The 25,715-nt window shown below is 33.5% G+C and overlaps 1 protein-coding gene, 1 long non-coding RNA gene and 2 pseudogenes across 4 annotated transcripts; 2 read left to right on the forward strand and 2 right to left on the reverse strand.

The window, feature by feature from the left end:
• Positions 1–2,377: 2,377 nt before the first annotated feature.
• On the reverse strand, positions 2,378–3,788 carry LOC120217347 (annotated as a pseudogene).
• A 1,973-nt stretch (positions 3,789–5,761) lies between these two features.
• Positions 5,762–6,299, forward strand: LOC120217348 (annotated as a pseudogene).
• A 3,717-nt stretch (positions 6,300–10,016) lies between these two features.
• LOC120217596 (cell division control protein 48-like) lies at positions 10,017–14,072 on the forward strand. 3 transcript variants are annotated; one of them, XM_039214683.1, is made up of 15 exons: positions 10,017–10,206; positions 10,531–10,685; positions 10,922–11,083; positions 11,365–11,495; positions 11,591–11,735; positions 11,844–12,112; positions 12,227–12,351; positions 12,443–12,486; positions 12,678–12,809; positions 12,941–13,018; positions 13,227–13,309; positions 13,401–13,523; positions 13,636–13,696; positions 13,782–13,996; positions 14,055–14,072. In XM_039214683.1, exons 1-14 carry the CDS (start codon positions 10,086–10,088, stop codon positions 13,971–13,973), a joined length of 1,821 nt encoding a protein of 606 aa, XP_039070614.1. In that variant the 5' UTR covers positions 10,017–10,085; the 3' UTR covers positions 13,974–13,996; positions 14,055–14,072. The 3 variants fall into 3 exon arrangements, with proteins under 3 accessions (XP_039070614.1, XP_039070613.1, XP_039070615.1); XM_039214682.1 differs by lacking the exon at positions 14,055–14,072 and having other exon boundaries at positions 13,782–14,037; XM_039214684.1 differs by lacking the exons at positions 10,017–10,206; positions 14,055–14,072 and having other exon boundaries at positions 10,546–10,694; positions 10,909–11,083; positions 13,782–14,037.
• A 3,620-nt stretch (positions 14,073–17,692) lies between these two features.
• On the reverse strand, positions 17,693–25,605 carry LOC120217461. Its single transcript, XR_005525145.1, has 3 exons — positions 25,488–25,605; positions 25,247–25,251; positions 17,693–17,885 (listed from the first exon to the last, which is right to left on the reverse strand). It is a non-coding gene; the product is annotated as an uncharacterized LOC120217461 (long non-coding RNA).
• Positions 25,606–25,715: the final 110 nt, after the last annotated feature.

Raw genomic sequence — 25,715 nt, forward strand, 5'->3', positions numbered from 1 at the left:
GATTTTAATAAGCAGTTAGAGTTCAGAGATAATTATCTCACGATGCTCGACTCTAATTTCTGATTGTCGGTGGTCTTTTAATAGATTCGTCCCATGATATGGTTCATTTACCGATGCAGTCATATCTGTTTGTTTTGATATTTCGTTCGAGTTTTTAGATGAATTTTTAACTTTTTCCTTGTGTGGTCCTTATATGATCCCAGTTGGTCTAGTGGGATGAGGCACTAGATCCCTTAAACAAGGTCATAGGTCCAAATCCCGACGTTTGCAAATAGAGTAAACTGGGTTGGCAGGGTCGCCCTCGTCTCTGCAGTACCCGATCTGGATTAGTCGGTCAATAGATCAAATACCAATGATTAATTAAAAAAATTATCATAATTATGTGTTTGCTTTACGCTTATGGTTGTAAGTCTTTCATTGTAATTTTAGATATTTCCATTTTCTAATAAGAGTAACAACTTTCTATTTGCATAAATACATATTGATGATATATATTTTTCATTACTTTTATTTATTATAATGCGACTTTAATTAATATTTAAATAAATAACTAATCATATTTAATGATGAATTAAAATTATTTGTAGAGAGATCTATTAACTGATCCAATAGTCAAAGATATTTATATCGTATTATTTTATGTGGATTTGAATCCTAATATTTGTCTTGAAATGTAATACTTTCTATTTAATAAAAAAAATATTTGTAAAAATCTAATAGAATGAGATACTTGTTCCGTAGTGAGTCTTCACAATACGCGTTCATATTAATAGATGAAAAGGTAGAATATAAATTACTATTAGTATTAGTAAAAAAATATTAGCAAAAATCACTTATAAAAAAACTCCACTACTAATGTATCAAATAATAATCCTTTAAGGTTAGGACAAACTCTCAATATTATTTATATTTGTGTTATTTATAAGGTAAATTATATCTAATATCACCTAATTATGTATTTGGTAACAAATAAGTGTTTTTTTTAATATATAGAGATAACACTCAATTAAAGTATTGCTAGAAACATGTCATTTCATTGTTATAATATTGTTTGTAACAATATTTTAATTAAGTGACTAAATTATAATATTCTAAAAAATGACCCGCTTGTTATTGAACACATAATTAACATGGGAGATATTTTACTCTAATATATATTAGAATCAATCACGATAAATATCAAATAATTACCTGAACTCAAAGTAATTCACCAAAATAAATACAAACCAGACACGCGATAGGATTTAGAATCAATTGAAAAATACAGTCGGTAGAAGCCACCCTGGTGGATTGTCAAAGGTGGTCTTAACCAGGGATGAACCAAAGAGGTTGACTCTCGTTAAAAATTTCATATTCTCATTTAGTTTAGATATTTTTTTTATATTTACTATTGATAATATGTATTTATCTTTTCTAAAATTTTACAAGTTCACCTTAACATAAAATCATGTGTTAATCATTCTATTCACATTTAGTAGATTTAGGACCGTTGGATGAGTGAAAATAGATGACTGAAATCAATAGTAGGAAATGAGAAGATATTCGTTGGAGAAAAAACAAAGAATCAATCTCAATCATCTATTTGCACTCATCTAACGATCTTAATTTTGTATAAAATATATAAAACTAAAGAGTTTTATATTGTATAACTAGATCTTAATCATATATATAATGTCAAACAAAATTTCAATAATATACATCCGAGTAGGGCTAAAAAGAAGTCAAGCAAGCAAGAGTTTCATCTGTCTTTCATATGTAAATCTCATCATACTGATTTGTTTGCATCTTTAATCTTTATTGTAAATTCCTATTCGAATAAGAAAGACAACTTTTTTTATTACGGAACATTTGATTGTTCAATCAAAGATAGGGATTGTTAAAATATCTGAATGTAACTAGTTCCGAACGAGTTCCAACCCGATCCAATTCTATAAAATTTTTTAAATCGAGTTTGGGGTAGGACGGATTATATAATAACTAATTTCGGGGCAGGCAGGATCGGGTTTATGATAGAAAATCAACGATATGATTCGACCTTATATAAATTATCATTTTTATTCTTATATATATATAATATATATTTAAAATTTTAAGAATTTTTATTTTTATAATGTTAAAATATTTTCTTTAATTGTTAAGAATATAGTAAATTATTATAAAATATGTTATTTTAATTATTTTAAAATATTAATATATTCGGATCGCATCGAGTTAGGGTTGAATTTTTAGTGTAAAAATGGGGACGGAAAAAAATTAAATATATTTGGGACGGGACGGGATAGAAAGGCGACTAAAAATCAGCCCGTTTCATCGCGTGGTCATCCCTAATCTAATCTAAAGTTGAAATCAAATAATGAAATCTCTAATATTTTAATTATTATTGACTATTAATATTCACAAGGAATCAGATGAAGCTATAAGCTGGAACTTTTTTAATACCAGCTTCTACCATCGCTTTCCTCAAGTCAGCTCTCCTTATCAGCATTTATGGTATATAATGCTACATAGAGACCATAATGTCGTGGCTGCAACTCAAGCAACCTTCTCCCAACTTCATTTCCGAGTTCGAAGGCCCCGTGAATCTTACAAGCGCCTAAAAGCGCGCCCAACACCAATGCATCGGGTTGAAATGGCATACTGTTAACGAACTCGGTTGCTTGAGTTAAAAGCCCTGCTCTGCCTAAAAGATCTACCATACACTCATAGTGTTCCATTATCGGCACAATGCTATATTGACTCTGCATCGATCGAAAGAGTTCCGAACCCAACTCGACTCTCTTGGTACGAGCACATGCTGTAAGAACAGCAACGAATGTAACCTCATTCGGATACACTCCAGCCACTTTCATCTTCTCAAACAAGTTCAATGCCTCCTTTTCTCTGCCATTACATGCAAGTGAAGAGATCATTGCATTCCAAGTACAAACCTCTCTATCCAACATTTGATTAAATACTCCAAAAGCAATCTCTAAATGCCCTTTCTTTCCATAGAAATCAATCAATGATGTCCCTATGAAAATAGTCATAACAACTTCGTTTCTGAAAATATAACCATGTATCTGTCTCCCTAGGTAAAATCCACTTCGTTCTTCTAAATTAGCACAACAAGAGAGTACGTTAACATAAGTAGCCTCATTCGGTTTCACTGAAAAATCCATCATTTTCTCAAAAGCCCAAAACCCCTTTACAAACTGTTTACGCCTAAGAAAACCATTCATAACACTTGTCCAAGACACCACATCCTTTTCAATCATGCAGTTAAAAAAGAAAAGCGCGGAACCCATCTCACCATTTCTCCCAAAAGCATCGAGCATCGCATTACACGCGACAATGCAAGGGTCAAACATTTCTTCAAACACTTTACACGCATTGCATAAACCACCGAGTTCAGCTTACAGACGGACAATGATGTTTGCACGAACGGGTCAGACAATACGCCACGGTTTAGTGCTTGGGCATGGAGGGGTGAGCAAGTGAGTGTGGCTAAGGAGAGAGACGTAGATGCGGCTTTGAAAAGGGAAGTGAAAGTGTGGGCATTGGGGGATGCTTGATAACGGAGCATGAGGGTGAAGAGTGTAAGGGAAAGTGATGGGATTATGCCGAGATAGGCTCTTATTAAGGTGTTGTAAAGGAGGGTTGTTTTCCATTTTGAAGAAGTGTATTGGCTTTGCTGGGTGTTGAGGAGGTGACCGCCGGTGATCAGCAGGGAATGGGTTTGCTTGATTTGGTTTGGATGTTTGATGAAACGTTGAAGGTATAGTAGAAGAAACTCAGAGGTCATGTGCCTGCTTGGGCAAAGTGGTTAAACTCGACGGAGACGATGACGATTGAGGAACATTTCAACTCGACTAAGCTATTTATCCTCAAAATTTTAAAACTTCACATCATAATAATCCCTCACTATGTACGGAGAGCGTATACACACGGCTCTTAATAAAATTAGACTCTACGCTCTTTAAAAATTTAAAAGACAATACTATGAAGATAGTGTTTGACAAAGTCTTTGTCAACTGAACGTACATGTTTATTTATATTTATTTATTAAATTAAATAAATGAGTATAAGTAAAAAAAATTGTTCATTTAACAAACGAACTAATATGAATAAATATGTTCGAAAAATCCCGATGGGGGAGAGGTCTCTTTGGGTTGCGTGGATTAAGCTTATGTCTTAAAAGAGTTGGACTTTTGACAAGCTGAGAAGAAAATCAACTATATTTGGAGTTTGCGAATATTATTTACTGTACTTGGGAAGAGAGGAATGCTATTATTATATCTTAAGATTAAGTCTTTAAGTTCCTTTATCCTTAGGATAGCTAGGAATGCTATTATTTATTGTATTTGGGAAGAGAGGAATTGCAGACAATTTGTGGGTCTTACTAGAGATTGGCATGTGATACTTGATAATATTTGTGAGATTGTGAGAGCTAAACGTGTTCATAAGGATATAGATAATAGGGATGATGTAAATAAGAGCCTCTGTGCTAGTTGGGGTATTATTTTGTAGGGTGTTCTTGTTTTTGCTTTGAGCACTTTGTTGATTATAGCAGGTTTTCCTGCTTTTTTTCTTGGATAATTACACGTCACAAACAACTTGCCCAAAAAGAATATGAACAAATGCGTGTTCGGTTCGTTTATGTTTATGAATAATCTCGTTTACGCGGTTCTCTTTATCCTTTTATTTTTTATATTATAATTATTGGTGAAAGTAGGGACTAAATTGAACATAAAGTGAATTTTAAAGTTGAAATTGTGAAGCCTAAAAAATTTAAGGTATAGTGACGTAAGTTCACCATTTTCTTTAATTTACAAATAAAAAGATAAAAATGTGAATGTTGATTGCCGAACATTAAACTAACGTTAAAAAAATTTATTCACAAACGTTAAATGAACCTATTAATGAACATTAAATAAACTTATTCGTGAATGTTAAACGAACAAATATGAACACATTCAAAAATAAATAAACGAACATAAACATGATACTGAAAAATTAAACGAACACGATTGAACATAAATATCTTTATATATATATATATATATATATATATATATATATAGTTTCGATTCACTTACACATCTAACTGGTTGCAAACATGATTAAAAAATTGTAAATTGTAAATTAAAAAACATGTACGGTCTACGTTGAATACATGTAGTTATATGAGCCAAAAAAAATATATTAAATGTTCTAATCAAACACGAGCAAGAACACAATCTAATATAAAATACAAAAATCAAAATTAAAATTTACAGCTGAATCTTCTGTCACGTCAATAAAGACATTTCTTTTAAACGTACCTTCTGAAAATACAATAAAATTTATTTATTTTTATAAAAGAAAATCATTTTTAAATATTTTTATAAAAGAAAATCATTTTTAATATTAATTTTATTAATAATTTTTAAATGAATATTATTACCCAAAAATACTAAGGGAGAAGCCTAATAATGAATTTGTTGCTTTAGGTTATATATCGCCATAACCAATTTCAGTACAACGGCAAGTGTAGTTTGGTGGTGGTTATATTTTCGCATTATAATCCATCATTTTGTACTACGAACCCCCAATAATTTTACAGCTTCCAAACTCAACTATGGCTTACACTCCCTCAATCTGTTAACTTCCCATGCAAATTCATCTTAGAAACCGTACAACACCCAAAATTCACCTCAAAACCTTCACTTCCGCCTCTGAAATCTCAGATTTCGACCCAAAATAATCCGGGCAAGACCCGTTTTCCAGGTCCGTGCAGCGTTCTATGAACAATGGGAGAAGGAGCCAGAAGGCGGTGGCAGAGGAAGAGAACCCTAAAGAATCCGGAAATCGAGAGCTGGAAGAAAGCTTTGATGAATTCTTTTTACGGGACCGATCGTGGGTTGAACGCAACGAGTGAGACCAGAGCTGAGATCGTTGAGCTTATAACTCAGCTCGAGTCGCAGAACCCAACACCAGCACCGACCGAGTCTTTGCCTCTGCTCGATGGCAAATGGATTCTCGCGTAAATTCTCTATTTCAACAAAAAGGAACCATGAAATCCATTCATCTATGGCGGATCTTGATTTTTCTGCATGTACACATCGTTCCCGGGTCTGTTTCCATTGCTGTTGAGTGGTCAATTGCCATTGGTTAAGATTGAGGAAATAACGCAGACGATCGATGCTGAAAATCTCACCGTCGAGAACTCTGTTCTGATCTCGAAACCATTGGCTTCGAGTTCTATAAGCACAAATGCTAAATTTGAGCTTCGAAGTCCCAAGCGTGTGCAGGTACATTGTGCTAGTTATTTGCAATATTAGAGAAGGGAACTTAGACAAAATATAAATAACAATAAAAATTAGAAAGAACAAAATCAAATTAAATTAAAATTAGGAGTTTAAATAACTATTATATATAATAATAATAATAATAATAATAAAAAATAGGGACAGTGCCCCTTGAACGAAGCACAGCTTCCTCCCTGTTAGTGATTGAGGCTAAGTTTCACACTTTCACTTCTATGTTTGCTAAAGGGTAAACTATTCATATGATTACTAAATTTTTAATATGATTACTAAATTTTTAATATATTATCATTTTTATTACTGAACTTTTAAACTTACATTACCGTCACTAAATTTTTAATTTGTTTCCGTTACGGTTATTTTTTATAGCTTCTCTCAAAAAAAGATCATGTGACACATTAAAAAATCTTAAGTCTGACGACCATCACTCCTCTTTTTATCGTCATTTCCATTGTCATTTAATGATTTCTTTGATTGAAAATATCATCAAACTACTCTTGTTCTCTTTCTTTCGGTTCAAATTTGTCACAGAATCTTTCAATCTCATTGAATCCCAATAAAAATTAAAAGTTAATTTTTTTTGATATGTCATAGTTTACCATTAGATCAGCACTTGATTGGAAATTGTTGTTCCTAAATAGGAAAGAATTGGATGTTGTTGGTAAAACTACTGCGGTAGAAGAAGATACTTACCCTAGATCGAGTTACCATCAAATATTGAGAGAGTAAATTATCTAAATTTAAAATAATAGGGTTTTGTTAGGTATTTAATATAAAAAATAATTTTGTTTAATTTAAATTAATAAGACCTAAAATATTATTAGATCAAAAATTTTGAGAGATCCCACTCCTACTCTCCATGTACCTCCATCTCCGTCTAACAATAACAAATCATTTATCATACACATTGTAAATGTAATAAAATCTAATATTTATTAATTTTAAAGTTGTACAGAACACATTACATTCTAATCGATAATAGGTTTAATAATAATATAATAAAAAATTTGCTATCAAGATAAACAAATTTGAAAAATATTGGAATATGATTCATGATGTTCTTATTTATAATCTCATAAGTCTTTTACTAGTTATTAAGTTTGAATTCGTAAATAACAAATGTAATGCTAACTAATTATAAGTTCAATAACATAATAATATTTAAAAGTAAAAAAAAAAATCTTATCATTATATATAATTATAATTTTATATTTTGTAATTATTAAAATAACATTGTTTTGTACAAACAGATAATACTATAATGAGGTTACGCGTTTAAAATAAAATTATAAATTAAGAATAAAAAATAAACAATACTATAAAAATCCCCCGGTATTTTTTGTTTCTTCAACTTTGTCCTTAAAATTGTTACGTCATGTAAAAAAATTGACTAATAATTGATTATTAGTTAATCATCTAAAAAGCGTTTATTTGAAATAAAACAAAACAAAATGTTATGATTTATATTGTCAAATAAACTTTAAGAACATTATTGGGTAAGTTTATTTTATATCAAAATGTCTTTTAGTTGATCTATTATTTTATTAGCTTGTGCTATTTTTATCCAATTGAATCATCGAATTAAGAAATTATATCTTTTTGACAAACAAATATTTAGTAAACCATTTTAATTAATAAATTATGTAAAATATTAAAATGGTTTGAATCATTAACGTTTGTTATCTAGGTAACGACTATATGACATGGTACGTTATGGTAGTTGACGTGACATTTTATTTAATACTTTAATACATTTCAATTAGATGAATACACATTTTATCATCTTATTAGTGGAAAATAACGGTAAATATAAAATAATAATAATAGTTAATCATTGTAGCAAGCTAAGGTCTTATTATATTATTGATAAAAAATAATATTTATGTTAAAATTAATAATATTTATTTTATAATATATAATTATTATAATTAAAATATAAATATTATAAGAATATATTTATTATATCTTAAAATTTAGTAATTAATATAATATTATTATCATTTTACTTTTTTTTCATTAAAATTTTAATTTTGTAATATAAATTATAAATAAAATTAATATATTTTGGTTAATTTTATAAATACATTCTTATAATATAATTTAAAATTTATGATTAATTTTGACTAGATTTGCTCCAAATATTATAATTTTCCAGTAATAAAATAAGTATTTAACTTGATGTAATGGTTAGAGGTTGGATTTCCTATAGATCCCTAGTACAAAACTTATTACTGGCACATCATAGTTTACGAGCATTTTCATTATTAATAAGATGATAATATATGTCGTCATATTCTATGGGGATAAATTGTTTAATTTTAAAATAAATTACGTTTTAAAAAATAATTAAACCGTCAAAACTTCAATTCTAAAATCAAGACTTAATTCAATTAATTTTAAAACTACCAGTAGTCTAAAACATATTTAAACCATCAAAGGCAAGGGGCCATTGTGTTCATCCCTGATTTTATTTGATAATATTTCTTTATTAAAGAAAATGCCAGGTTAAATGACCATTACCTAGTTAGTGACCGTAACATCAATGGTTAAAACAGAAATTAATTAAAATTTTAAAGACTGATTTTATTATAAATTGATAATATTTCTTTAATTTTAAATTTTAATTTTAGTCATCATCATCAGTTGGCACCTATCATTGTCGTCGTCGCGAAATGATCACATATCTATTCTCATCCATCCAGTGATTAACCGTAATCTTTATCGTCACCATAATCTCTAAATCCCCAAAATCTTAAATCTTCAACTTTATAATCCTAAGTTCTAATTCTCAATTTATAAAATTCTTAATTTATAAATTATCGGTGCGATGAGACGTTCATAATCAGACGACAACAGGGGATGAAGGGAGGATTTGCACGTTCATATCTTTATGAACTAGGGACGAAGGGAGGGTTGCGCGGGAAAATTAGGAGTATTAATTTTCTTTTTAAAAAATGGTTCTTTAAATAGTATTTTATTTCAAAAAGTATAAATACAACATGTTTCAATTAAATGATTTTAACGGATGAAAAGTTAAGTAGCTATTTTGAGTGAAAAATTATTTAAGCATATAAAGTTAACTTAGAGAATAAATTGGGTTTGTATGAACGCGGATGGAACCGTCTCGCCTTTAACTTGGTGATCTATTTCGTGATTCCTCTAGTTCTAATTTGTCGACTTTCAATAAGCAAATCCAACACTCATCGGTGCTAAAAGTTGAATTATGGAAGATTTAAATCTTGCACAGGATCATGGGTTTTAACGTTTGATGGTGCAAACAGATAGTGAAAATACTTATAAGTTGTTTTCGCCTCTATCTGAATCTATTTCTTTCACTTTGGTGAGGACGATTACTGATCTTTATACCAACTTTTGATTCATAGAATTTCAGAAAATTGATCGTGAAACACTATTGCAGCGAATTTCATTATTAAGATGGACTTCTCCTCAAATGGATCAATTAGTGTTTTTTCATCGTTCTCAACACAACTGTTTCGTATTTTAGATAGAGATATTGGTGCCCCCCCCTTACCTGTGCGTAAAGGTTTAATGTAATTGCTTAGTTTGCTTCTTTCCACTAAAAAAACATTTCTTGAAGTACGAAATTATGAATTTTTATATTGTACAGGGGGCGAAACTGTTATTAATTCGTTTTCCCTTTTAGTTTTGCGGGAGAATTTTCTCATCTCCTTACCTTTCACCTCAACAAACACAATTCACTGTTTTTAGGTTTTAGGGTTTTAAATAAACAGGAGGGTGAAGACTCTATAGATTCCAAGCGAATACTTTACCTTTTCTCGGATGGCAATTTTGAAGAGACTTCTCAGAATTACTGCTCCTTCATGGCGAAAGATCGCCTCTCCCAAAGCCCTAACCCCTTCAGCTGCGCCCTCACGTCATCTCCTTCCTCCTCTCTACCACCGTAAGTTTCTTCTATTTGTTTTTGGAATTTATGGAATGAAATTGATGTTTGGAATTTAGTTGAATGGAAGCTTCTTCGTAAAAATTTGATTGGTTATACGATGATTATCATTTTTCTCCAATGGATCATTTTTCTAAATTTGGTTATTTCGAGAAAATTTTGTTTTTGTGTATAATTTTGATGCTTCTTTGTTGATTCGTGGGCTGTTGACTGTTAGTGAAGCTTTGAACTATGGGATTAGGAGATATAGTGTTTATATCATTGTGGGAAACACTTTCCGTTTTGATCTTTTCGACTCGAGTTCTTATTTTCGGGTATATGCAGGTTTCCCTCGGAGATCAAATTTTACTTTCGGATCAGATGTCCAGAAGCTAAGGTTGGTGGCTTCTGTTTCAGGTTCATACTCTATACTTCCTGCTCTCTTAGCTGGTTTGCTTGGAGCAGGAATGATAGAGACGGCGTATGCTGATGCTGATGAGGTTTGTGATATTTATTACTTCTTGGTATCCGATGCTAATGTTTTCCAGAGTTTCTATTTTTGTCTCCTCTTTCACCTATTATATTTGTTATGATTTAAGCACCTTAGACTATGTCATGTCTTGCTCAATACTAACAAAAGTGTTTCTCCAAACGTGTACCATAAGCTTACACTTGTTATGATGGATTGGAGCTTTATTATTTGAATTGATTTTGAAGTGAAACTAGTTTTTTGCAGGTCTCCTCCAAACCTCCTCTTCCATCAGAACCTCCTGCAAGTCATGTCAACCTTGAGGAAACTGCCAAGAAAGAGAGGCAGCGAATTGAACAGAGGCTTAAAGATAAAGGAATTAGATATGGTTCTTATCCTCGGTTTACTGTTGCTGTCAAGGGCCAAAAGGTTGTTTCATTTTGTTTCAGTTTATTTCTTTTTCTTTTTCTCTTGGATGCTGTAGCCTCATTCATGGATTAGAAGTGGAGGTTCACGGCGATGATCCTAATGATCTGTTTGTTCTTCCTGATGATTTATAGTGTTCTTTTCTGGGTTAAATTAAGTAGTTCATTTTCTGAAAGCATGTTTAACTGCTAATTGTCATCTGTAAATTGGTTATGTATGTATAACTGGATTCATGATATTTATGCTCAGCTCAAGTTTTTTTAATAGGAGTACACTTGCTTTAGGTTACAATCAAGTTCCAGATTCCTCCTGGTTGTGAAGTTGCACAGTTGATTGCAAACCTTGTTTCACATCTTGGACTGAAGGTTGAAGAGCATGGTGGTGGTTCAGATGGGCTACTGCGTGCATGGGACAGGTTGTCAATGATAAAGTTCTTTTCAAACCTCATCTAAAGCTGCATTTATGTTGGCATTAAAATCATGTGAAGTTCCAACCTTTTTATTGTTTCAGTTCAGTTGCCTGGCAGCTGACTCTTAATCCACTGGTCAAACAGAAGGAAACTGGAGTAAACGAGGGGCATTCAGTATATAGAAGTGGAGACGAAAGGGATTTATGCATCCTCATTTTCCGTTCACTAATAAGCTCTGACAAAGCGGTTGGTCTTAATTTCTTACAGCTTCTGACAATGTTTTAGTATGAGTGAGATTGCGTTATTTTCTTAATGCTTCACAGAGTAACTGTTTTATCATGCAAAATATCATAGGAAATTGAGTTTATAAAACAAGGAAGTTTGAATCAGAAGGAGCTTGATGCTTTGGTCTCTGCCTTAGAACTAGCTGGTGGAAGGTTTGCACAAAGTAGCACCTTGGTAAACAAACCGAGGGACGGTTCTGCACAGATGCCTGCACAAAAATCAATCTCTAGCCTGGAGGCCATGGGGGTAAGAATTTATGGGCTTGATGAGCCACATCAGTATAAATCATACAGTGAGATATCATGGGACAATATTGCTGGATATGATCAACAAAAACAGTATGTAAAAGACTCAATATCCTTTGTTTTTCCGTTTTCAATCAAACATAGATTATGCAGAGACAGTGTTCTGTAAAATTTATATTCTTCGCATACAACTACTCATTTTGTTAGAGAAATAGAAGATACAATTTTGTTGGCTCTAAATAGCCCTCAAGTATATGATGATATTGCACGTGGAACTCGCCAAAAATTTGAGTCTAATAGACCCAGAGCTGTGCTCTTTGAAGGACCTCCAGGTTTGCTTTTCAACCCAGAAAGAAACATTGACTCATGTTCCTGGAAACACAATTTTGAACTGATGTTTATGTCAAAATTTACATATTTCAGGTACAGGGAAGACATCTTGTGCTCGTGTTATTGCTAATCAGGCGGTGAGCAGCAATTTTCCTATCTAGAACATTAATGGTTATAACATGATTTTTAATTACATATTAAAATTGTTTTGTTGCTTAGTATAGTTCACTTTATTCTTTGTAGAATAAGTCATATAAATAAGATAGTTTCTACCGGAGATTGTTTTATTCAAATCTGTAATGATCTGAAGCATGCTCATGCTTTTCAGGGTGTCCCATTGCTGTATGTGCCACTAGAGATTGTCGTGTCAAAGTACTATGGTGAAAGTGAACGCTTACTGGGGCAAGTATTCTCTCTTGCCAATCAGCTCCCCGATGGTGCTATCATATTTTTAGATGAGGTAAATGAAGCAAGTAATGATTAATCAACAAAGCCTTCCCGTTTATATGGACCACTGTTTTCCTTGTTTTTACCATCATCAGTTTGCATTTCATTTGTATTAGATTGTTGACAAGACGGCCTCTATTTCAGGTTGATTCTTTTGCCACTGCTCGTGGTGGTGAAATTCATGAAGCTACACGTCGAATTTTGTCGGTGCTATTGCGACAGGTTAAAGTGGATTTTCATGTGGTTTTGGTTTCTAATGAAAATGCGCCTCTTAGCTAGCTTGTTAAAAACCCTAACTTTTTTGTTTTAGGTTTTAGGAGTTTCTTTGCTCGTAATTTCAGCATGCAATGTCCTTTACCTGAAAATATTGCAATATCTGATAGAGTGCAGGTACGGTGCCATTAATGAAAATGTATTATTGTTTTTACAGATTGATGGATTCGAACAGGACAAGAAAGTGGTTGTCATTGCTGCCACAAATAGAAAGCAAGATCTTGATCCTGCATTGATTAGGTAACAAAGATGCAGTCTCTGTCCCTTTCGAAGAGGCTAATCGTTTCATAAGCCAATGAAGTGTTTCTGAATCGCACATTTGTGTTTGCAGTCGTTTTGATTCAATGATTGTCTTCGGTCTTCCTGATGAGCACAATCGGCAGGCAATAGCAGCTCAGTATGCCAAACACCTTACAGAAGCAGAGTTAGCTGAACTTGCTCGAGTCACCGATGAGTAAGTCCAACATTTTGTGATCTTAATTTCTTAAAAGTAGATTACATATATTTTGTTCTATATGCATCGTTTAAATCATAATCAACTGAGGATTGCCTATCAACATATCCAGTATGTCTGGTAGGGACATCCGGGATGCATGCCAACAAGCAGAGCGGTCATGGGCATCAAAGGTATTAGTTATCAAACTGCAAGTATCAAATATGTCTCGATTAAAATATACCATGCAGTATTTACATTCATTCATGGTTTCGGCAGCTAATTCGAGGACAAGCAAAGAATGACAAAAAACCACCACCCCTCCCACCCTTGGAGGAATACATTAAAAGTGCCATGAACCGAAGAAAGGCTCTATGCAGCACGGCAGAGCAGAGAAACCAAGACCATAGCCGTGGTAAGCAGAAACCTCAGTTAGATTTGTTATCTTCGCGATCAACAGCAGCAGTGTAGGTGATTATGTAGAGACAATTATGGTAATTATCTGCCATTCATAGATTTATCATTTAATATAATTATTAGTACATTACATAGATATAGATGGCAGCTTTATCGTCACCACCAACTTTGATAGATAAACCAAAGATTATTTCATTAATTGTAGTGAAACTTCAGAAGAGTAAGCTGCACTGCAACAAGCTTAGCAGCAAAGCACCTTGTCTAATTACGATTTTAGTCCTATGTTGAAAATTTAGGATTTAATTTGGAATAATTGAGCCTCTTCTTTTAATACTATTATTGTGTCTAAATTGATCATATCTACAGTAACTTATTGTTGAAGTGATAATATGGATTTTTAAAGGGAAATTATTTGGTATTCTTAATTTTGCCTATTTAAATTTTAAATTTTAAAAAATGTTAAAATCTAAACTTAACCCTAAACTATAACCCTAAGCCCTATAATAATAAACCATCAATCTGAAATAAAACACAGCATTCAAATAGATAAGATTATGTAGTTTAAATTTTACATAATTTATGTATAGAATATTTTTTTTAATTAGTCGTGTTTGAATGTAATCAATAATGTTCAGTAAAAAAATCTATAAATAATCAGTAAATTTACATGTTTGTCAAATGTACTAATTTTTTTTTTAAAGTTCCATTTTATCAAATTATCAATATTATAGCTAGGGCGTGCAAATTCAGATATTGAATTTGATCCGATAAAAAAATTTGATATTCGAACTTTTGATTAGTTAAAATAGCGATACATATTCGAATGTAAAATTTAATTTGACAAAAAAATAGTTTTTAATTTTATTTTTTACTTTATACAACTTATTTGATACTTATATTATATTTTTATATATATTTAATTATTCATACATAATAAATAATTAAATATCTTAATTTTTATTGGGTTAAATCTTTAATGTGTTAATGGGTTACTCATTTATTGGACTATATGCTATATAAAATCTAAAGACCCATTTTTTCTTCAAATCTTCGGATAATCCGAAATTGTAATTTATCCTATTTGTTTTGATTATATGAAATTTTTTTCAGATATTTGATTTGAATTATCCGAAAATATTTACATTTTTGGATCGGATCATCAAATCAACAGATCGAATATTTTTGCACACCCCTAATTATAGTATTAGAAAAATCAAATAAAAGATTAATAAATAAAGGACTAATTCAAAATTTTGGGCAATAAAAAGTTAAAAAGATAAAGACTTTATTTTTACCTAACAGAGGAGTCCCTTGACGCGCCATCAGCTCCACGCTTCCTTTTTCTGTTATCTCCATCTCCAACGACAAACGAAGCGATCTGGGACTGAGTTCGCAACATCATCCGAGCCAATTCTGTCTCCGATTCCGCCCTCCGTTTCTCTGACTCACACCTAGAAGCTTCCATCGCCTTGACCATCTCCAGCCCGGCCAGCTCCATCCTAAGAATCGAATCAGAGAATACCCGAAGACGTTTATTGGCTTTTACAGCAAAGATACCACTAATATCGTGGACACAAACCCTATCAACTGTTTTCCTTTGTCTTTGTTGTGGGGTTAATATTATTATTAATCGAGTGGAACCGATGTTGTGTGTAATAAATCTGTTATGTTCCATTACATGTTGGTGTTTTTCTCATCAATCTTCATAGACTTGTGTTCATTGTTGCTATTTGGGGTTTAGTCATTTAGGGTTAATGTTCATTGATTTCTAGTTATACATGATGAAAGAATTTTCTGCAACACGACAGGACAAGCGTGCTTTATTGTGTACCTAAATTTCCCTTGAATAACAATTATACTTGAAAGATGAGAGTGCTGGTGCACATATTTGCACAAAGAATCAAGGGAAGTGTCCGTTATGTATTTGCATTATTCTACGCATTCGAAAAGAGTTACTAAAAGAAGACATTAGTGGGGTATCATGGAACCCTAGTAGCCATATGGCAGAGAGAAAACCAATTCTGAGAGTAAGATGAGCATATAGCATAATAGAAAAGGGTTTGCAGTGTTATCAGGGCGAATGCAAAGGGGCAACACCCGAGTTAGGAAGGCCTCACAGGGAGACAATTTGTTGAAGCTTGATTGGAGCCGTCTCTCATGAAACCCCCATGGTGTATGTGCACAAGAGATTAGAAGTGTAAATGAATCAAACTTTAACGTATAAGATTATATATGTATATATGTTTGTTAAAAATTTTAATATTATGTTTATTTATGTTTAATTTGTTTAGTATTTCTAAATATATTTATTTATATTTGTTTGTTTATTTCTATATTTTATTTATAAGCTAAAGATTAATAGTTAAATTATGCTATTAATCTTTAAATTTTATAGTTTAAACTCTAAAATTTATCATGTATTCAATTTAATATCTACTTTCATTAATATTTAAAATAAAAAACTGAATAAATTAGCTTATAACATTTACAAATGAGTTTTTAAACAAATTATTTGTGAATATAAATAAATTTAACATACTTTTATTTAAAATTATTCATCTATTAAATGAGCATTAAATTTTTATTAATAAACATATATTTAATTTAGTAAATGAATATAAATCAATATTATATAAATGGTTTATCAATTATTTAGAAAATGTTCAATTCATTCTGCAATGGGTCTACTACTTTCATAGGGGGAACATATACCTTATCTGAAATCTAAAATTTCTTTAACTATTTATTTATTTTATTAATTTTATCCATCATAAAATTTTATTTTTTATCTTTAAAAAGATTTATATTATTAATTTAACCGTATTTATTTCCACCTTACAAGATATGAAAGCTTTGGTGGAGAGAGAGAGAGACATTCGGACTGTCGAACTTGGTTGATCAGCTTTTGTAGTTAAAGCCAACTTTTTTCTTCTTCTTTTCTGAATAATTGCGGATTAGATGCTATGACTGAGACTAACAATGAGTGTTCACCTTCACTCCCTTTGTCCTTTATCATTTAAATTTTTAGATTAAATAAATTATAATCTTTAAACGAGAGTTTGTTGAAGAAGAAGAAGAGTTGTTAATGAATTGATTGATGATTTCGTGCCCCCATAAACCTTTTTCCCACTTGTTTGCCTTGTGGCCTTCCTCCATTTGATCGTTTCTTTTCTTCCATTGTTGTATTTATTATGTTTCCTTCTCGTAATACATGGAGTGAAAGATAAGAAAACGATTTATAAACGTCTAATCTCTCCCTCTCTCTCTTCTCTCTTTGTTGTTTGCCCGTAATGGCAGTATGCACCAGTTAGCAGTGCAAGGAAAAGAGGGTTGGGGAGTTCTCCATCGGGAAGGTAAAGCTTTGCATACACAGCCCACACAGGCAGTCATCTGCATAATAGTAGTAGTGCCATGAAACTTTGAATGCCATATTTTCTCTCTCTTTCTTGTCGTCCAAACAAAGTGCAAAAAAAGCTCGAGAGAACTAATGCTCTTCTGTTAATGACTTGGAAGATAAACAAACAAAAAAACTCCCATTTTCCAAAGGAAATATGAGCAGGCTTTGCCAGAAATTCACTCACTGCTTGCTGCTGCTGCTACCACTATTTAGGTGTTTTCCTATGAAAAGCCTGTTTCTTTGTAGCATGAATCTCGGGAGAGTTCTTGAGATATAAACAATCTTTAGGGCAAAGGAGAGAATAAATTGCGTACGAAAGAGAAAGAAAAGGAAGAAAGATAAGATACTGGGAGAGATAATGGAAGGTGGTTCCAATAGCACTTCTTGCATGATGGCTTTTGGACACAATGGTAATGTGTTGTGTCCTATGTCGATGTTGCATCATCCCATGACTTCTCATCACCATCATCATCATAATACAGATTCATCAGGATCCTTATTTCTTCCTCTACCTCACTCTAACAATCAAGACCAGAACCACAATAGCAGCAGTGGTTCTCCTATGATAACTGTCGTTTTGGTGTCAAAATAAATTTTTTATTCTCAATCAATAAATAAAAGAAATAAGTAGTATAGAAAAATAAGGGTCGAATCCTCAGGGACTTAGAAAATCACAATTTAATGTTTGAATGGTTCTAACCAGGCGAAAATAGTAAAAAAAAAGGTTTGTAATATGAGATTAAAATGGTAAAAATAAATAAAAGCAATTTAAATAAAAAAAAATAAGAGAATAAAGTTTGTGAATAAATACGGTAAAAATAGCCTCAAGCTTCGCTTTGACTCAATTTCCTTTAGATCATCGAATAAGATTTTCTCTTCGGGATTCACGTCGGTTACTCTGTCTACAAGGACTATCCCCGTGACTCTATCTTGTATACCGAATACCCAAGACAACCTTTGATTCCGGCTTCGGGAATTGATTCTATCAACATCAATTGTCGTAGATCAATTACCGTTTAAGTTCGTGGCGACCGACTCGGATTGTTGCTTCAACAAACGATAATTCCGATCTCAATTTCCTCTTGACGAAGCCATCTCGCCAAGTGTGTTCCCAGGAAGTCGAATTTGCTTTCTATAAGCCGAATCTTCCTCTCACACATTTAATCGCAACAACCTCTTGACCAAAGTCGATCTTTGATTTTGAAAACTGTTTTGATTTTGAAAAATAAGCGCAAAGATTGAGAGAGATATTCCGAAGATATTGAGGGACCGCTTCAATTCTCCCGTTAGAATTGAATTATCGCGACAACTCTCGGCTTATGAAAAGCTTAGCTAAGCATGACAAAAGTCATACTTAGCATAAAAAAAACTTGAAAAATAAAGAAGAAATAAAAACTTTGAAAAATAAAAAGCTTAAATAAAACAAGAGAGAAAAGAAGAATGTAATATGGATGATGAGTTTAGGCTTACCCCAAGTGGGTATTTATAGCCTCTCAAAGCTTAAAGGATAAACAAAGAAAATAATAAAATAATACAAAAGATAATTGTTTTTAAATTTAAATTCAAACTTAAACTAGTCTCCTAATGCAACTCTGCTCGTCAATCTTCCAGAAGGCGTGCGGACGAAGTCTTCTAGAAACCGCTGCTGACTGGACCTTCTAAAAACTGCCACGTCAGACCGCGTCGTGCCCATGTCTCCAGCCATGACCAAATAATAAAAAAATACAGAATTCACCCGTTTTATCACTAATTCTGGAAATTAAGGACATGCACGAAAACAAACACAACACGACCAAATCAGCAGTAATAAATCCACAAAACCGAAGAAATAACGAGCAAATATTAACGATTCCTGAACACTCATCAAATTCCCCCTCACTTATCTCATGCTTGTCCTCAAGTATGATTAACCAAATCAGTCAAAAACTTCATTAAACGTTCTTTTGTCAAGTTTCACATTTATGGAAGCAAGGTAGGGACCACAATAACTATTCAAGTCAAGAAATCAATCAATTGAATATCACCAATTGGAACAAGTCAAGTGCAATTGTAATATTCAATCATTCATTAATCTCAATGCTCATAACTCAACACCTTACCGGGATTCACTCAAATCACTCAATGTGTTTGGGGTAAAGAAACGCTCAATGTCAGAATTGACACGGTATTACCATAAGCCTGCAAGTAAATCAAATCTCCACTACTAATGAGAACAAAATGTATAAATCAAAGGGTCTTTTATTGGTTGTAACGGGACTTAGGTAAAGGTGGGGAAAAGGCTAAAAATATGGCTAAAATTCAAGGCAAGGAACTAACAAATAATAATCTCAACTCCATCAAAACATTAAGCACAACAAGATAAAAAGACGACATATTAAACAACAATTTTCTCGTCGTAATGCATTTTTTCTTTTTCACACTTTTATTGTTTTGTTTTCTATTTTTTCTTTCATGTCTTTTTTTTCTTTTTCTTTCGAACAATTTTTTTTTCGAACTGCTATATTTTTTTTCAACATTTGTTTTCGATGGAGAACATAATGGTAAAATTATTCACTTGCCCTGAAAAAGGTAGAAAAGATTGATAAAATAAAAAAAGGCTCAGGTTTATGAACATGGTGAAAACAAAGAAGCGGGAATATGCTCAATAGTGGTTAACTAAGGGGAAAAATGCATGGGTAAGCTATTTAGTGGGGAAACAGAATGGTTAATCCTAAGGTGCCCAAATCATTTTTAAGTATCATGTTCATGTGTAATCTCGACAGTATTTAACATGCAGGTTCTAGAATACCAATTCCAAATTCAACACACTCAATCAAACAAAATGAGAGCGAAAATGATATGCTTGTAAAGGCTCAAATCTCACCAAATTGTTTTCATGCTCTGATTTAATCACATTTCAACCAACAAAATCATGGAGTATCACAAAAACACCAACTTATTACAATTCATGTTATTCGCTATCAAGAATATCCTAACATAAACAATCATGTGTTCCCAAACAATCATAGCATTCCAAAAATTTTCAACAAGACAAAAACAATCAATGAAATTTCTGACCAATTCAACCAACACATACTAGATTCAAAGCATAAAGACAAGCGAAATGAAATTCAATCATACACTCTACTCCCCTTCATTTAAAGCGTTATGCCTCAAAATGAAAAATTAAAATTAAAGTGCAAGAGAAGGAATAGAGTACTCCCCGGATTTAATGTCGACCACAACCATGGTGGGAGGCAAAATTGGATTTGATGTCATGAACTAGAAGCATGGTTAGGTTGTGTCGTTGGCGGAAAATCGGCTTTGAAATCCTCTGTAAAACCATAAATCGGATGGTACATTAGTAATAGTTGAATGAAAATATGATCAGAATTTACCTCCGAAGTATTTTCCGATGTCGTCGAATGCATCAATCACGACAGAAAATTTGACAGGCGTGGATGCGAGAGAGAGGAGCAGGTGGCGACGGAAGGGAGTCTGAATCACTCGGGTGAACGAGCTGTGGCGTCGCCCTACTGGTTTCTTGTGCGCACCATCGTGGAGTGGAGAGGAGTGGACGGTTTGAAGCACGTTAGCATGAACAGAACGAGTTCTTCATTGAAACCGCCGGCGGTGAGGAGAAGGAGGGGGAGGGTTCGTGCGTTGGGGGGCGATCGGGTATGAAGAGATGAAGATTAGAAGTTTGGTTTAATTGGGTTTAGTTTGGTAGTGTCGTGCGTGGGAGGGGAGGGGTGTTTGAGTTTGAGTCAAAGTGGATGTTATTTTTTAGGATAATGAGTGGTGAAAATTGAAAAAGAATGGATTGATGGGATAAGGTGGGGGCCACGATATAGTAAAAAGGGGAATGGGAGAAGGTGGGCGGCAGAGGAATCAAAATAGGGGGAAAATAATTTTGGGTTTGGCTAACGTGCGCCGAGCTCTCCCTTGGAATTTACTAACGTGCGTGTTTAATGAAACGGGGCGCACAGCTGAGTTCCCCTTTTTTTCTGCTTTGCTCGACTTTTTACTGCTCAATATACTCCGAAATCAGCAATGTTCGAATCATAATTTCGTAAATCCTCATCGTTTAAGTTTGAATAAAAATATTCGATTCCTGCAAAAAAAATAATAAAAATTAAATTAAACATGCTTGACCGAAGAAAAATAAAAAAATATAAAAAAATATAACGCAATTGAAAACAATGGGTTGCCTCCCATGAAGCGCTTTTGTTTAACGTCATTGGCTCGACGACCTGATTCAGACTACAGGTTCCGTGACAGACTCTTCCACTTCATTCGCTTTTTCCAACTAAGAAATTTCTTATGAGAAATTCGAAAATTCTCATCAAGATTTCTTCGGATTTTTCCCAAATTAAAAAGAATGTCCATCCAAACATCTTTTTTACCAAAAACTGATTTCTTTAAATGATTCCTTGACATAATTTTTGGTGCCTGCAAAAGAGAAGGTAAATCTTCAGTGTTTAAAGGAGTTAAGATCAAATCTAGTTCAACAACTGAAATATTTTTCCACTCCCTTATGTCGTCTTTTTTATCATCCGATTTCCTATATAAATCATCAAAAAAGTTAGATTAATCATCAACAAGCTCAGTAACGCCAACAAAATTGATACTATGCACATTATTCGGATATCTTATTGCTTTATAAACATTAAATTTTATGATCTCACCGTCGAACTCCATAGTAAGAATACCGCTTCGAACGTCAATTTTTGTATTTGTCGTGCTTAGAAAGGGACGACCGAGGAGGATTTCAGAACCAATGTGGCTACGATCATTTTCCATATCAATCACATAAAAATCAACAGGGAAAATTTAATTCTTCTACCTCTATTAGAACATTTTCTATGAGTCCTTCAGGACAAATAATTGATTTGTCGGCGAGCTGAAGTGTAACTCTCGTCTCCTTCAAAGGCTCGGTGGAAATTAAATTATAGACGGAGAGAGGCACATTACATTGATAGAGGCACCTAGATCGCACATGGCTTGCTTAATCCTAATTTTACCAATTTTACAAGGTATTGCGAACATACCTTGGTCTTTCAGTTTCAGTGGTAACTTTCGTTGGAAAATAGCTGAGACATGCTCTCCCAAATTTACCTTCTCGTTTCTGGTCATTCGTCTTTTATTAGTGCAGAGATCTTTAAGGTATCTGGCATACCTCGGTACTCTGGATTATATCAAGAAGCGGAATATTTATTTCCACTTTCCGTAATACATCCAAGATTTTCCTCTCCTCTGATTGCTTGTCTCTTTTAATGAATCTTTCATGAAACAGAGGCGGAATGTCATAGGGAGATGGTGCAGAATTAATTTTCGATTCATCTTCATTATTTTCTCGGGATTATGTGTCAACTGCTGCTTCTTTCTCCTGTAGTTCGAATTTTCTTCTTTCTTCTGGGATCATGCGCTTACTTCCTTTGGATCTGGTTATTCAACAATTATACCGCTTCGGAGGGTGATGTCGCTAACATTCTCTATATGATTCGGCTTATTTTGTGATGATAGCCTCTTTTGTGACTCTAATCTCCCCACGGCTTGAGTCAGTTGGCTTATCTGTTTGTCCATCTCTTGGAAGTGGGCTTCAGTTCGAGTCTGGAATTTTTCCTAAGATAGTGCTAACCTCTCGACAATCGATTCTAATGATGACTTCTACGGTTGTTGCGATGGTGGAGGTCTCGCTTGATAGCCTTGATTCGATCTCAGGTTCTGAGCATAACTGAAGTTCGGATGATCCCTCCATCATGGGTTGTATGTATTACCGTAAGAATTATAAGCTCTTTGGGGAGGTCCCGGAAAGTTTCCGACTGCATTAACTTGAGATGATGCGTCATCTTGAATCAATGGACAACCGTCTGTCGGATGATCAGGTAATGCACATATTCCACATAATCGGTTTTGTCATGTCTTTCCTACAACAAGAGAGTTTACGACTTCAGTTAACTTGTCTATTTTATTTTCTAAGGAATATGAACTTATCTCATGAACCCTTCGAGAAGGTTCATTATTTGCGCGGAACTGTTGGGAATTTGCAGCCATCGTCGATATTAAGTCTCTTGCCTCAGTAGGAGTCATATTCACCAAGGCTCCACCGCTGGCTGCATCGATCATCTTCATTTCCAGGGGAGATAATCCTTCATAAAAGTATTGAAGGAGTGTTTGTTCGGTTAACCCATGTTGTGGGCAACTAGAACATAACTTCTTAAACCGCTCCCAGTAGTCGTAGAGTGATTCTCCATCAAATTGCTTTATTCCAAGTATTCTTCTGCGTAGTTCACTTACTTTTGCCACAGGGAAAAACCTATCAAAAAAAGACGAGTCATGTGAGCCCATGTAGTTACAGAATTAGGAGGTAGATAAAATAACCACTCTTTAGCCGAATCGGCTAAGGAAAAAAGGAAAGCTCTAAGTTTTATTTGGTCATCGGTTACTCCCTGTGGTGTCATGCTGGAGCAGACCATGTGAAATTCCTTGAGATGTTGGTGTGGATTCTCGTTTGGCAATCCGCGAAATATAGGGAGGAGATGAATAAGGCCGGTTTTCAATTGGTACGGAGTTTCACCTTGGGGAAAATCGATGCACATAGATCCTTGTTCAGTGGGTGTCGCGGCTAACTCTCGAATAGTAGGTTCGGCCATCGAATTTGTATTACCTGAATTTGATTCTTCTTCTGGATTTGTTTGGTGTCTCCTTTCCCGAAGTGTTTGTGCATGGAGTCTCCTAGCTTCAGCTTCGATCTCCAGGTTGTACTCCACTAATGTGCCCGGATTAGTCCTGGTTATAAATCAAAAGCAAACAAAAAATTAGTAACTTTGGCGAAGTCCCCGGCAATGGCGCCAATTTGACAACTGTCGTTTCGGTGTCAAAATAAATTTCTTATTCTCAATCAATAAATAAAAGAAATACGTAGTATAGAAAAATAAGGGTTGAATCCTCATGGACTTAGAAAATCATAATTTAATGTTTGAATGGTTCTAACCAAGCGAAAATAGTAAAAAATAAAGGTTTGTATTATGAGATTAAAATGATATAAATAAATAAAAGCAATTTAAATAAAAAAATAATAAGAGAATAAAGGTTGTGAATAAATACGGTAAAAATAGCCTCAAGCTTCGCTTTGACTCAATTTCTTTTAGATCATCGAATAAGATTTTCTCTTCGGGATTCACGTCGGTTACTTTGTCTACAAGGGCTATCCCTGTGACTCTATCTTGTATACCGAATACCCAAGGCAACATTTGATTCCGGCTTCGGGAATTGATTCTATCAACATCAATTGTCGTAGATCAATTACTGTTTAAGTTCGTGGCGACCGACTCGGATTATTGCTTCAACAAACGATAATTTCAATCTCAATTCCCTCTTGGCGAAGCTATCTCGCCAAATGTGTTCTCATGAAGTCGAATTTGCTTACTATAAGCCGAATCTTCCTCCCACACATTTAATCGTAACAACCTCTTGACCAAAGTCTATCTTTGATTTTGAAAACTGTTTTGATTTTAAAAAATAAGCGCAAAGATTGAGAGAGATATTCCGAAGATATTAAGGGACCGTTTCAATTCTCCCGTTGGAATTGAATCATCGCGACAGCTCTCGGCTTATGAAAAACTTAGCTAAGTATGACAAAAGTCATACTTAGCATAAAAACAAAACTTGAAAAATAAAGAAGAAATAAAAACTTTGAAAAATAAAAAACTTAAATAAAACAAGAGAGAAAAGAAGAATGTAATCTGGATGATGAGTTTAAGCTTACCCCAAGTGAGTATTTATAGCCTCTCAAAACCTAAATGATAAACAAATAAAATAATAAAATAATACAAAAGATAATTGTTTTTAAATTTAAATTCAAACTTAAACTAATCTCCTAATGCAACTCTGCTAGTCAATCTTCCAGAAGGCGTACAGACGAAGTCTTCTAGAAACCGCTGCTGACTGGACCTTCTAGAAACTGCCACGTCAGACCACATCGTGCCCAGAGTCGTGTCCATGTCTCCAGCCATGATCAAATAAAAAAAAAATACAGAATTCACTCGTTTTATCACTAATTCTGAAAAGTAACATGAAAACAAGCACAACACGACCAAATCAACAGCAATAAATCCACAAAATTAAAAAAATAATGAGCAAATATTAACGATTCAGAACAATCATCACCTATGAATATGATTATAGACGATCATCACAACACCAGCAACAAACATCATCAACAGCAATACTGGATGTTATTTCATGGAGTGGAACAACGATGGCAGCTCTTCTATCAAGGCCAAGATCCTGGCTCATCCTCACTACCATCGTGTCTTGGCCGCCTATGTCAATTGCCAAAATGTGGAAACTGAAACCTAAACTAAACTAAATAGCGGAAGCTTTTATAAACGCATCGTCAATCTAGTTTCTCATTT

This window comes from Hibiscus syriacus, unplaced genomic scaffold (assembly GCF_006381635.1).
Source record: "Hibiscus syriacus cultivar Baekdansim isolate YM2019G1 unplaced genomic scaffold, ASM638163v2 tig00110187_pilon, whole genome shotgun sequence".
Lineage (NCBI taxonomy): Eukaryota > Viridiplantae > Streptophyta > Magnoliopsida > Malvales > Malvaceae > Hibiscus > Hibiscus syriacus.